The sequence below is a fragment of the Chlamydotis macqueenii genome, chromosome 5 (genome assembly GCF_036417535.1).
Source record: "Chlamydotis macqueenii isolate bChlMac1 chromosome 5, bChlMac1.mat, whole genome shotgun sequence".
NCBI classification, from domain to species: Eukaryota; Metazoa; Chordata; class Aves; order Otidiformes; family Otididae; genus Chlamydotis; species Chlamydotis macqueenii.
The window spans coordinates 2956867-2969715 of record NC_141560.1 but is presented as its reverse complement, the minus strand read 5'-3'; the positions used below and the strand labels follow the sequence as shown (position 1 = coordinate 2969715).

At 46.5% G+C, this 12849-nt stretch overlaps 1 protein-coding gene across 1 annotated transcript in view; it reads left to right on the top strand.

The window, feature by feature from the left end:
- NIN (ninein) overlaps window positions 1–12849 on the top strand; it is a 46442-nt gene that overhangs the window by 20739 nt on the left and 12854 nt on the right. Inside the window, 11 exon segments of the mRNA XM_086748720.1 lie at window positions 346–482; window positions 1790–1930; window positions 2108–2282; window positions 3046–3156; window positions 3473–3562; window positions 4934–5087; window positions 5399–5520; window positions 6745–7271; window positions 7995–10049; window positions 11218–11343; window positions 11974–12043. Of these exon segments, the coding sequence (XP_086604846.1) occupies window positions 346–482; window positions 1790–1930; window positions 2108–2282; window positions 3046–3156; window positions 3473–3562; window positions 4934–5087; window positions 5399–5520; window positions 6745–7271; window positions 7995–10049; window positions 11218–11343; window positions 11974–12043 (3708 nt within the window).

The following is a 12849-nucleotide window of genomic DNA, read 5'->3' as shown; positions in this document are numbered from 1 at the left end:
GGCTTGGCTGAACAGGAACATTTTCAACCACTTTCTTGCTGCATTTGAATACATAATCCCCTAGAGAGTGAATACTTTTAATCAGGCGTGGGCTTAATTTCCTGTTGGTCTTGCAGCACAACCAGGACGCTTTCCATCTCCGCAGCTGGCAGCGGCTCCTTAACGTAGGAAGGTGGCAGAGATGTCTGGTTTATCGTCCCAAAGGCATCTTGTGACAGATTAATCAGCAAGCAAAGATCTCTTCTGAGCCTCCTCATTGTGTTCTGTCACTTCATGTACAAATGTCTGCAGGCTCCTGCAGGGCAGGAAAGCTCGTTCTGCTCTAACGATGTGTTGTTTTCGCAGGCTTTGGATTTCAGCTTGGATGGGAAGGTGAACTTGACAGAGCTGACGCTGGCGCTAGAAAATGAGCTGTTAATAACCAAGAACGGAGTCCACCAGGCAGCCCTGGCGAGCTTCAAAACGGAAATCAGACACTTGCTGTAAGTCACCAGAATGCCTGGCTCTGCCGCTTCCTCCCTGCCCTCTCCGTGCGGCCAAGCCCGAGCTTAACTAGCAGCTAATTAATGGTGGCTCATAGCACTTCTCCAAGGGGCATCGGCGTGTCGCTGGAAGGCTAGGTTCTCTGTTAGCTTGGTCAGAAACTTTCAGCTCTCTCGTTTTGCATGGGTAAAACACTCAAACCCAAGCATTGCAGAAAAACATACTTAAAAAAAAATAAATCAAAGCAGCAGGCTGTTTCCAGCCCCGCTCTGCGATCTGGAAATGGCCATTGCAATCTGCAGTGGTCATTGATGGCCAAGGAAGGCAAAACTGAAGACAGAGGCTGGTGCAACTTAATAAGCATCAACTTTAATCCTAATTGATTTCTTGCAGTATTGTTACATAGGTTTTGCCGTGGGACAGAGGTGTGTGTGAGGTACAAAAACACCATGCGCTCCCACTTTTTTCATCTGAAAGTCAACACAGTTTGACTTTGTGCTGGACTTGCCATGCAGGCTTCTCTATTGAGGGAGTGTAGGAGATGGGAAACATTTCATAGAATCATAGAACGGTTTGGGTGGGAAGGGACCTTCAAAGCCCATCCAGTCCAACCCCCCTGCCAGGAGCAGGGACATCTCCAACCAGATCAGGTTGCTCAGAGCCCCGGCCAACCTGGCCTTGAAATATTTGAACAGTTTAGATATTTATCAGCTTACGTATCCACCTCTATGCGAAACCATAGATGACTTCTGCTGGTCGTTAAGACTGCACGCGTCCCGTTACCTACCAGCTTATCACTTGTACTTGCAAGCTGCCTGTTTCTCTTTTATGGCTACATGATGAGGCTTCTGACGATTTGCGTCTATGCGTCTAAATACCTTTTTACATTCACTCAGTGGAGAGATTTCATAGAATCATAGAATAGTTTGGGTTATTAAGTTCCCATCAAGAAAGCTGCTCGACGTAACGGATCTTACTAGATTGGATGTAGGATGAAGTGGTAAAGGTCATAAAATGATAAGAACGAGTAAATGGGGCAGAAAGTGGCCTAGCAAAATGGTGTAGCGCTGCAATTCGGAGAGCTAGACACAGCTGGGGAGTTCGCATGTGGAGGTCTCGGGACCAAGGGGTACGTCAAGACAGGTCCAGACTGTATGTGCAAGTTCCTATCTAGTGACTAAATGCAGCTGATAAAAGACCCTTGGAGAGCTTTCTGAGCTGTTCTTCTCTGACAAACCTCTTGCAAGTTCCTTCTTTGTGGGAGCTGGGGAGGTGACCTAATCCAGGCCGGCTGCGCTTTCCCTAGGGAGCGGGTTGACCAAGTGGCCAGAGAGAAAGAGAAGCTGCGGTCAGACTTGGAAAAAGCCGAAAAGCTGAAATCCCTGATGGCTTCTGAAGTGGATGACCACCACGCCGCCATTGAGCGCCGGAACGAGTACAACCTCAGGTACGGTGTTTCGGTTCATCCCTCCTCTCCTCTTTGGGATCACCGCCGCAGCACTGCAGGGACTTGGTGACGGAGGTAGTGGCTTTGTGCTGGCTGATTGCCACCAAGCTTCCCTCGCAGCGGTATTTGCCACCTGCGTCTTCTTACAAGCTCTTCTCGCCTCCAATGCCTTCACAGGAAGCTGGACGAGGAGTACAAGGAACGAATTGCAGCTCTAAAGAACGAGCTTCGGAGAGAGCGGGAGCAAATCCTGCAGCAGGCTAATAAACAGCGGCTGGAGCTGGAGCAGGAGATCGAAAAGCTGAAAACCGATGAGAACTACATGCGGGACCGCCTGGCCCTTTCCCTGAAGGTACGGAGGACTAAAATGCGGCCAGACCCAGAAGTGGGGAGGGAGGCTTGCAATGTAGCCCTTGTTGAGAGGATGAGAGCGCATGTTCAGCTAGCTGAAAGGAATTCCAGCAGCAAGATAGAGGCGTATCCGTGAGAATTGGTTTTTGGGTCACCTCGGTAGGTTACTCCTCGGATTTGTGAGGCTGCGGTTCAAATCTCTGCTGCCATCAAGTGCAGGGTGTGTGTGTGTACGGCTGTCGGATGGGCTGGGCTGGCCTTGCTGGCTGTGCAGCTGTCCAGCCAGGAGATAATACATCTTGATGGAGCTTAAAATATTGATTAAAAAAAAAAATGTAAAGCGAATTTGCTGTTTTTCCCTTGGATAAACTATCTGCTGTTTAATGTAATGGCATCATTCACCATGACCCCACAGATTCACATCATTTTCCAACTTTTTTTTTTTTTTTTTTTTTAGAAAACACTTAAGTCACAATTTTTTTCTGAATCTGGCAGCTGCATAACCATATAATTTTTTTTTAAACCAAGCGAAAGTTAATGGTATGGTGGTGTTTTACAAAAGTTGCTGTTTTGCCGTGGCAAGAGGGGTTGTGTGTGCACGGTAACAAATTCACAATCCCTGCCTTTGGCTGAAGCCTGTAGCAGTGTTGTGCTCTGACGTGACTGGGAGATTACTCTTTTATCCTCTCTAATGAGTTACCACGTGCTAATGTTTTCCTTCTCCAAATGCTGAGGCTGTTGGGGGATTTTTTTGTTTGGTCCAGGAAAACAGCCGCCTGGAAAGCGAGCTATTGGAGACGGGAGAAAAACTGGCCGAGTATGAAAGTTTGGCAAGCAAACTGCAGAGGAACTTGGAAAACGTCCTGGCTGAGAAGGTAAATCCTCCGCTTCCCAGTGTGCTTCCAGAATTAAATTGCTTTTCAGCTGCTACACTGGAGCTGCCAATTTACCTCATAGCTGGAGGCTCTTGGGGTCCCTATCCCGATGTGACCAAGGCACAGCCTACCTGGTTGACAAATCTTAAAATTTTTTAAAAAGCAGAGCTTCTGTGTTTACAATTTTTTTAAAAAGCAAACAAAACCCAGGGGGGAGAGGGCACAGGCTGCAGGACTGCTTGCGAACGGCATCCAGGCTGCGATGAGCAGGGCTGTTCGGTGGAAGGGTGACTGGGTCCTGTTCGTGCCGTTTCAGTTCGGTGACCTGGATCCCAGCAGCGCGGAGTTTTTCCTGCAGGAGGAGAGGCTGGCGCAGATGAGAAGCGAGTACGAGCGGCAGTGCAGGGTAAGTGGAGCCCAGGGCTGGGGACCTGCCGCTCATCTGCCACGTTCGCCGAGAACGCCCTTCCTGCAAACTGTGCACCAGCCGTTTTTTGATTTATGAAATAATTTGAATTCAGAGTTGCAGGAACTTACAGCAGCAATAAGATATATCGGAGTTTTGCTGGTTTCCAAACCAGTAGTATTTTCTTAAAATAAAACTGAAAGTGTAAAGCTTGTCTTCGCCTTCCCAAATGTTGTATGGCTGAAATACTTCTTTAAGGTGAGCCTGCAAGTTACCTATTTCTATATCTCCTTTCTGATGACTACAATGGTTACAGCATTCGGCTCATCTGATCTGCAGGAACCTTTTCACTCAATAAAGGACTGCCTCAGCAAAAGGCTGTCTCATCTGAAACAGCACGGTAGCTCTCTTAGCAAGCAAAGATTGTCTAGAAATATTTGTTGAATTGATACTTCTTGATAAGACGTTGCTTGGACATGCAATTGATTTTCTTTTTTGAGTACTGCCAGATATGTGTCAGTACTCAAGGTTCGCTTTCTGAACCCTTCAGATCTCTAGCATTGTGTGTTTACGCGTTCAGGGATTCATTTCCCTCAATAACCACTGTTGTTTGAGCTGAGCGCATGGCGTTTGGCACAAACACTCGGGATGTTCCGCTCGCAAGCGGGCAGAAGTACCAGATGGTAAATGCAGTAATGAGGGGATCTCTCTCCTAATTTGATCGCTTGCTTCTGATTTGATTTTTCAAGTAGATGGTGCTGGAGGAGCTATTTCTCAACTGTTTGAAAATGTTCCTAAGGTGCTGCTTAAAAAAAGGTCATAGGAAGAATGAATAAAGTGAAAGGTCTTGGAGCACGATGTACTTCAGAGGCAGAATATATTCAGGCCCTCAGTCTGAAGAAGGTTCTGCTCTTTTAGTAAGAAGCGCATCCATTACTTGCACATGTCGGAAGCTGGAGAAGGGCGTTGTTTTGCTGACAGGAGGATGACCAACTGTGGCATGATGGCAGAATTAATGACAAGTCTTTACTGTAATTCCCTCCTAAATGTCATAGAACCATAGAATCACAGAATGGTTTGGGTTGGAAGGGACCTTCAAAGCCCACCCAGCCCAACCCCCCTGCCAGGAGCAGGGACATCTCCAACCAGATCAGGTTGCTCAGAGCCCCGGCCAACCTGCCTGGAATGTTTCCAGGGATGGGGCATCCACCACCTCTCTGGGCAACCTGGACCAGGGTTCCACCACCCTCAGCGTAAAAAAATTTTCCCCTTTTGGGGGTTTGTTTCCTCATGGTGGGAATGTGTTGATGTACAGATGCTCAGCTGCCTTGGTTGCTTTCACTCAGGCTTCTTTTTCCCCCCGACTCTCAGGAGCTGCAGGACCAGATAGATGAGCTGCAGTCGGAGCTGGAGGAGTACCGTGCCCAAGGCAAAGTGCTCAGGCCTTCGCTGAAAAATTCCCTGTCGGAAGAGTTCGACATCGATATGAAAAGTCACGGCAACAGTGCTATTGAGCCTGACCAAGGTAAAGCACATCTCCTGTATGACCAGCTTCTGTGCTGTAGGTGTTTATGATAACATCTTAGAGGCAATTACGTCAAAATTTTCCCAAAATTTCTCAGTGAGACTCAATCACCACTTCTGTTTTGCTGTGTAACATTACGTGGAATACGGATGCTGTACTCTATTCAAAGCTGACATTAATATTTGCAGCTTCTTCTGTGTGTGTGATGGGAATTGGGGAGCTGCAAGTAAACAAATTTAATTAGAAATAACTCTATTGAGAATGTATCTCTTTGGGCTTCAAGAATGCATATATAATTACTATTTTTACAGGACTTGGTTCAGAAGACTGCAACCCATTAAATATGAGCATAGAGGCAGAAATGGCCATTGAACAAATGAAGGAGCAGCATCACAGAGATCTACATCACCTCAAACAGGAGCTGGAAGACACAGTAAGCTATTTTAACTTAAAACAGAGCTTCACAACTTGTCCAGCCTCTTCATACCGGTGGAACGGTCTTGAAGGACTTTTAATTCCTGGTCAAATTATAACTTTTATGTGAAGCTGAGCCTCTACCTTCCCTCCTCCTTCTGCATCTTGCTGTGTGATGGAGAGGCACTGGGGAGGGCTGAACGAATGCTGCAGTAGATCCTCACGCTACCCAGCAGCTAACGAGAGAGCAGCGAGCCTTTCCGAGGCAGTACTGCATTTCCTGTCTTGAAAGCCTGCTGCATTTGAATTCACCACTTCATGCCCACTGGCATGGGATAATTATGGGTTAGAGGGGCTGCTGGCAGGAGCCTGCATTGCTGAATGCTACTGAAATGTGATCTGTGCTGTGGGAGTATAGAAATGCTGCTGTTATAATATCTGTGCTGCTGAAAATGGGCAGTCAGCTCCCCATTTTGAGTGTCCATCTTCAGATTAATCTTGCCACACAAGTAGAAGTATCTCCATTGGCTCTCCGTGGAGAAAGCTTGGGTCTGGATGGGCTTAGGAGGCCAGGGCAGCTCCGCTCCAGTACCTGTCGGTGGTGGTGGGGCAAGCTGGCACAGCTTTGGGCACAGCAAACACCCACCCCCAGCCTGCGCTAGCATCAGTGTCGGGGTGACGATGGCTCCGAGCAAGCGAGCCCTGCCATGCTCCGCAGGTGAAGCGCGCTGACGCAGAGATGGCCAGGCTTGTTCTGCAGGAGTCAGTTCAGGACCAGAAGCTGGGGGTCCCATCAGGCAAAACAAAAAAACTCCCACCAAACAAACACCTCAAACAACCAAAAAAAAGCCTTTTTTAAAGGAAAAGGCCTCATCTGCCTCTTAATTTGAGGGAGGTTTTGAAAAAAGTAATCACTGAAATAAATAGCCCACGTGCAGTTTGCAAAATTGACTTAGGACTTGAAAATTGCTAGTTGCTCCCCGCACCCCCCTGACAAAATCTGTTTGAATTTTGAAAGCATGAATTTCACTGGCTACTATGTAATGATCATCTTTATCCCACTAAGAAATTAAGCTGAGCACTGCAGCGTTCTTTGCAGAGAAAATCAATATAAGAGGCTAATCTGTAAATCAAAATATTCTGTAGAATATAGGGGAATATATAATACAGAAATGTTGAGAATATATCTCTGTAGAACATTCTGTAGCAAATGAACCAGCCCAATCTGTTTTCCTTTTTTCAGGTGAGCCATTACGAGAAGCAGCTAGAGGAGACAAAAATCCACTGTGAAAAGGAGCGAGAGGATGCGAGGAAGAAGTACGTGGAAGAGATCCGTGTCATGGAAAAGGAAATAACTGGCCTTAAAAATCAAATTGCGGAGCTGCAAGGAGAGGCAGCACTGCTCAGAGAAGAGCAAGAAAAACTCAACTGTAAACATAACGATGAGAAAAACAAATTAAAAATCAATTTCGAGGAGGAAAAAGCCAATTTGCAAGAACTGTTGAGGCAGGAGCATGAAGAAGACGTTAGAGCCAGACTGGAGCAGGTAAATGAGAAGTTCAGTCAAGAACGGGAAGAACTGATTCAAAACGGCGTCTGGGTGGAAGAAAAGATGAGAGTTTTAGTGCAGACGCTGCAGGAAGAGAAGGGAGAGCTGGAACGTGGCTTCCACGAGCAGCTGAAAAGGATGGCGGAGGTGCACGCCCTGGAGAAGGAAGAGCTCCAACAAGAGCTGCTGAGGAAGCACGAGCAGGAGCGGGAGGAGGAAAGGTGAGTGTCGCTGCCGGCAGGGACGGAGTGGCGTACGCTGACCGTGACGGCTTGGCGTGGTGACCAAGGTGAACCTAGCGCAGAAACGGTTTGCAATGCGTAATTTGAGCACTGCTACCTGTTCTATTCCAGCAACACTGGGCCGCTGTCCTGGGGCTCTGTCCTCTGACCTTTCTCAAGCAGATATTTATATTGATTTTTAGCTCACCCAGAGGCAAGAATAGTGTTAAAGCATAACCAGGCATGATTAATCTGGGCTCTGTTCAGGATCCCTGTGCTTTACAAATCCCTGCTTTGCACTTTTAAAGCATTTTTTCAGAGCTGTTATTTTCTGAAGAAGTAAAAGGATGGCTGGTGAATGCCTTTAGCCAGGATCCAGTGTCAAAAGAAACTGAAATTGTCCTGGGGTGACAGGGAGGGATGGGAGTAAGAACATCTGCCCCCACACATCTGGTCACAAGACAGGAGGGGATATATTGTACATGACACCTTTTCTGAGGACATCTCATAAGTTGTTTCCAAAGCAATTAGATTTTTATTTTTGAAGTTTCAACAAACAGCCTCAAATCTAACTTTGTCTCTCAGAAACACCGGTCAAATAGCACATCCTCTAAAACTCCATGAAAAAGTAATTTTTACCTTGTTTTATTCAGCCTATAAACCCATTTGAATCTCTTTGAGTTAGCCTAGAGTTTAGTAATATATTATGTTAACCACGTTTAGGAAAAAAATGGAAAGTGACTATAACAGAAGAGCATCTCATACAGAAACTCAGTTTTCTGTCGACACACAAACGCTTGTGAATAAATACGAAGAAACGATCCAAAATCTGGAAGGACGTTACCAGCAAGAGTTGCGTGAACTTGCTAAACAGCAGAGAGAGGAGAAATCTCAGTGGGAGTTTGAAAAGGATGAAATTGCTCAGGAGGTTGCTGAAGCCCGCGAGCAACTGAAGCAAAGTCTGGCAAATGAAAAGGCCATTTCTTCTGCCCTGACCCAGGAGAAAGATCTCCTGGAGAAAAACTTCAAGGAAGAAGTGAACAAGCTTGTGTGTGAGAGGGAGCAGCTTCAGAAGGAGCTGCGAGACCTGAGGAATGCTGCTGAGAAGCAAGAGAAAAAGCTGAATGATAAAATAGCGCAACTGCAGAATGACCACGAGCAAGAGCTAAAGAACAAAGAAGAGCATATATCCGTGGTGGAAGAAACCGGGAAGATGGTTAGGCAAAAGCTGGAGAGGCTTGACAGTGAATATAAGCAGGAGAAAGAAGAACTCAATTCCAAACTTCTTGCTCTGGAGAGTTTAAACAAAGACATTTGTGTAAAGGCAGAATCGGAAAAGGCCGAGATGAGTTTGGAAATCTCAGACCTTCAAGAGAAAATACAGAGATTGCAGTGGGAGACCCACAGTTTTTCTGCGCTACAAAATCATTACAGGGTCCTGGAAAAGGAGTACGCCAAAGCAAAGACCAAAATTGCTTCTTTCTCTGGTGTGGCACCTCTGGGAGATGATGCGGATGTCCTCTTAAATCTACAGAAAGTGCACGAGCAAGCTGTGAAGGAAAACGTCAGAATGGCTGCTGAGATCGTCAGGCTGCAGCACAGGTTGCAAGCGGCGGAGCGGGAGCCCGCGTGACCTCCCAGTCCTGGCTGCTCCGACTCCGGCTCGGAACGATCGCAGCTGCCAGATGAAACAGATCCTGATTTCGAAGGGTTGCCCAGGGATTGTAACGATGCAGAAGAGGGAACAGATTCAAATGGCCTTTTGCTTTTGGAGGCTGATACTACAGACCTGGAAGAAATGACTGAGGTGGATTCAGACGTGGAGAAAGCATGTGTGAAAGCCCGAGCTGGCGGCCGTGCGCTGGAGGTGCAGAGGGGTGGGATGCAAGGAGGTAAAGCAGCGCTGGAAGCTGATGGCCATCAGGACTGTGACAAGAATCAAGAGCTGCTTGCTCGTGTGCCTCTGCTGCAGCAAAAAAGAGATCTCGAGAAAAACCTTGAGAGAGTTCCCAGACCAAAAATGTTACACGATGACATTAAACAGCAGAAGGCTCACCTGCTAAATTACAGAATGGCTCCCCAAAATAAAGCCTTTGTTTCTGATGCTTTGAAGCTGCAGGTTGAGCTTGAGAAGGCTGAAGAACTAAGCGAAGCCTCTCTCCAGCTTGATCATGCTCCTGGGTCAACAGACGGGGAGCTGAAGAGCGTAATAGCTCAGCTTTGGAAGAGGGTCGAAGAGTTAGAAGACAATTCAACGGCACAGGCTAAACTTCTGTCACGACAAGAAGAAATTCAGGTAGAAAACGAGGATCTGAAATCTGAAGTGCTAAAGTTAGCTGAAAAAAATAAAGTGCTAGAAGACAGCCTGCGTAAGCTGAGAAGCCTTCACGGCAAGCTAGAAGAAAGTAAACTGGAAAGTGTTAAGTTCAGCGAGGAAAACACACAGCTCCTCCAAAAAGATAAAGAATTGGGAGATGTCCAAGAACAGGATGCACAAGGAAACAGAGAGGCATGCGGTGACAAATTAAGACTGCGATGCCAGCTTGGGAAGCTGGAAGAACATGCAGGTCAGCGAGACAAGTGTGCCCGAAGCGACAGCACGGTGGAAGAAATGTCGCTGGAAAAGAGGGAGCTGCAAGAGTCCAGCAGAAAGCTGAAGGAGGACGTTGCCATGCTGGTTAACCCAAACGAGATGCATTTCCACGAGGAGAGGAGTCCAGTGATGCACGGCTTACAAAGCACGTGCACTGAGCTGCAGCAAAAAGTCGATCTCCTGAGGTAACGTACACTTGCCAAACTTTTTGGGAAGCGTGCCGGCCCTGCGGTAATCGAATGTGCCGCGTAGAAACTAACCTAGCGTCCCGCTCATCGCTTTGTAGCCGCCTGCCTGCTCTGTGGTGGCTGCATTAACCACTGTAGTTTAGCTTTCATTAGCAAAGAGTGCCTTGGGCTCTAATTACTAGCAAGCAGGCTGATTAATCGTGGATAACGACGGCTGAAATAAATGTGTGTGACTTACTCCTCTCTGACCGCGACCTAACACTGAACGACAAAACAGGAGCAACCTGCCGGCCGTTCTGTCTGCAGATGCAGTCGCCTTCGCAGCGCGTAGCTGACAGTGCATCAGAAACTCCTGTATTTTTGTGTCCAAAATACTACGGTAACACTTCCAGAATGCTTTCAGCTTTTACTAATACCACCTCTTCACTTGGTTTGCTTCCTTCTAGTGCTGAACGTTGCTTCGAATGCTAAAATGCTTCTGTTTTTTCTCAATTTTTAAGTTAATACTAGAGAATTCCGGTGATTTCTTTCCCAGCAGGAGCACTTTGTGTTAGGAATCCATGAGGCGTGTGATCTGGTAAATACCATTACAGCGCAGAGAACATAATAGGTTACCTACTTGTTTTTAACTGCTGTACTTCAGCAAGGATTTTTTTTTTTTTCTGGAGGCCATAAAGTGGCTACAAGTGACTTAATTATTGTTCAGCACCAGCTTTCTGCAGGAAACTGTTCTTTCGGGTGTTACACCACGACGAAGCTGTTCCTCTACAGCCACCTCAAGCAGAAAAGGCATTTTCCAGCAGTGCTCTTCCCAGCATCCCAGACGCCAGAAACAGCTGGGGAAACAGCACGCTCTCCTAGCAGTCAGCATATTGTGGTGTTAAGCTGTTTAAAGTTGTTATTTGTAACTTAAGGACTGAAAGGTGACGCTCTTACTAGGTATCTTGGATTTTAATTAACTTTAGCCGTACACAAGCATGCCCAAAAAGCCCCCTTTTCAGCGATCGCTTTTACTAAATGAAATGTAAAATCCACACACTGTTCATACATAAAATGAGTTAATTGTAGCTTTGTTTTGAAATATTACAGGTATAGGGATTTTTCTCCCTGTGGGCCTAGACAATAGGCAGAAACAATTTTCACTTGTCTCATCTCTCTGCCGCAGATGTGAAGCTGAGAAGCTCAGAGAAGAAAATGCTATTCTGAAAAATGAAGTGACTTTACTGAATGAGGAAGGTAGTGCTTCCAGCCTGAAACTGAGGGAGCTGAATGGATCCCGAGAAGAAATGCGGTAAGAACTCAACGGGGCACGTACCACGTGTATGCCTTCGGGCTCTCGCTGTGGTGCAGACACCATGGTTACATCCCTGCTCTCAAAGCGTGTGTTAGATACTCTTCAAAACTTGAAATGGACTTATTTTACAGTGCCACAGGAAATCCAGCTGGTTGACAGTCTATTTCTCATCCTTTTTCCCCTGCCCCAGCTTGTCCTGCCCATTCCTAGAGCGAAAGCAGGGGCTTAACTGTAGGAGTCCGGATGACCCAGTAACACACACAAACGCAGGACCTGCTTATGAGCTGACCTGATGCAATTGTTCTTGCTTCAGCAAAGGCACAGCTTGTTGGGCTGGTGTAGCCTTAGAAAAGGTAGGAGGGGTGTAGTGTCACGGAGTAAGTGATTTGGTCATTTGCAAGTAGATAACCATCCGTGATTCTGGGAGTATTCTCCCTTTTTAGGAAAAAAACTGCATGGGTATCTCAGGGAAACGAGCACTTGCCAGGCCTGTGCAAGACGGTGATGCTAAACCATTAATAAATATTCAAAATTACCATTTCTGGTGATGTCAAAACCCAGCCCATTCTTGTAGGCGTGTATATTAACAAGTGACTGTAACGTTAACGAGCTTTCCTTTTTCCTTAGGCAAAAGATAGAGGCGGTGAGAAAGGAGAAAGTGGCTGTCCAGAAGATGGTTGACAACCTGAAAAAGCAGGTATACGGGCTGAGCCCATAACCTTCTCTGTCGCAATCCTCACTGTATAAAAGCTGTTCCACAGAGGCAGTAGAAAATGACCATTAGATAAATTTAAACTTTTTGGTAACTGTTCTCATTAACTCTTTGGGATTTATGAGGCTGGCTTGACCAGATAACCTTGGAAAGGTTATTTAATAGAAACATAAAGTTAAAAATCTTTTGGTTTTTGTAATCTTTGTGGGCAACGCTCTGCAGTAGCCCATGGGAAACAGAGGTTGTGTGACTCAGCCTCTACTAATTTCCCAGCTAGCTGGGTCGACGAACGCTGCCAGCCGTGACCCTTTGCTCCTATCCATGAGACTGCTGCTTTTATTTGAAGGGTGGTTTGTTATGCGAGGGAAAGCAGAAGGTTTTAGCAGCTCTTACATTCATGTCCCTCTTAGCATTACTTACTAAAATCCTGCTTGCTCCGAATAATCTCCTAGCTCACCAGCATAACCCTCAAAATATCCATCAGTGTGGCAAAGGGAAGGAGGAACAGAGGGGTGTGCCAGATGACTGATGTCATAACTGCTATAATTGAGGCCAATTACGAGAAATTAACAGTTTGTGAGGCTGACCGTGCGTGCACCAGGCTATCAGGTGGATTCCTACACCTAAATACAGTTCTACTTGATTTGGCCTAAAATTAGGGCACGGAGCAAGCTAACCAGCTACAGGGAAATAAAGCAAGCAGTGCTACTGGGGTCGTGACTGTTACGCAGAGTAACAGCTACGCCCCACCGCTCAGAGCCGCCGTTGAACTGGAGTGACACTTGTCAGTT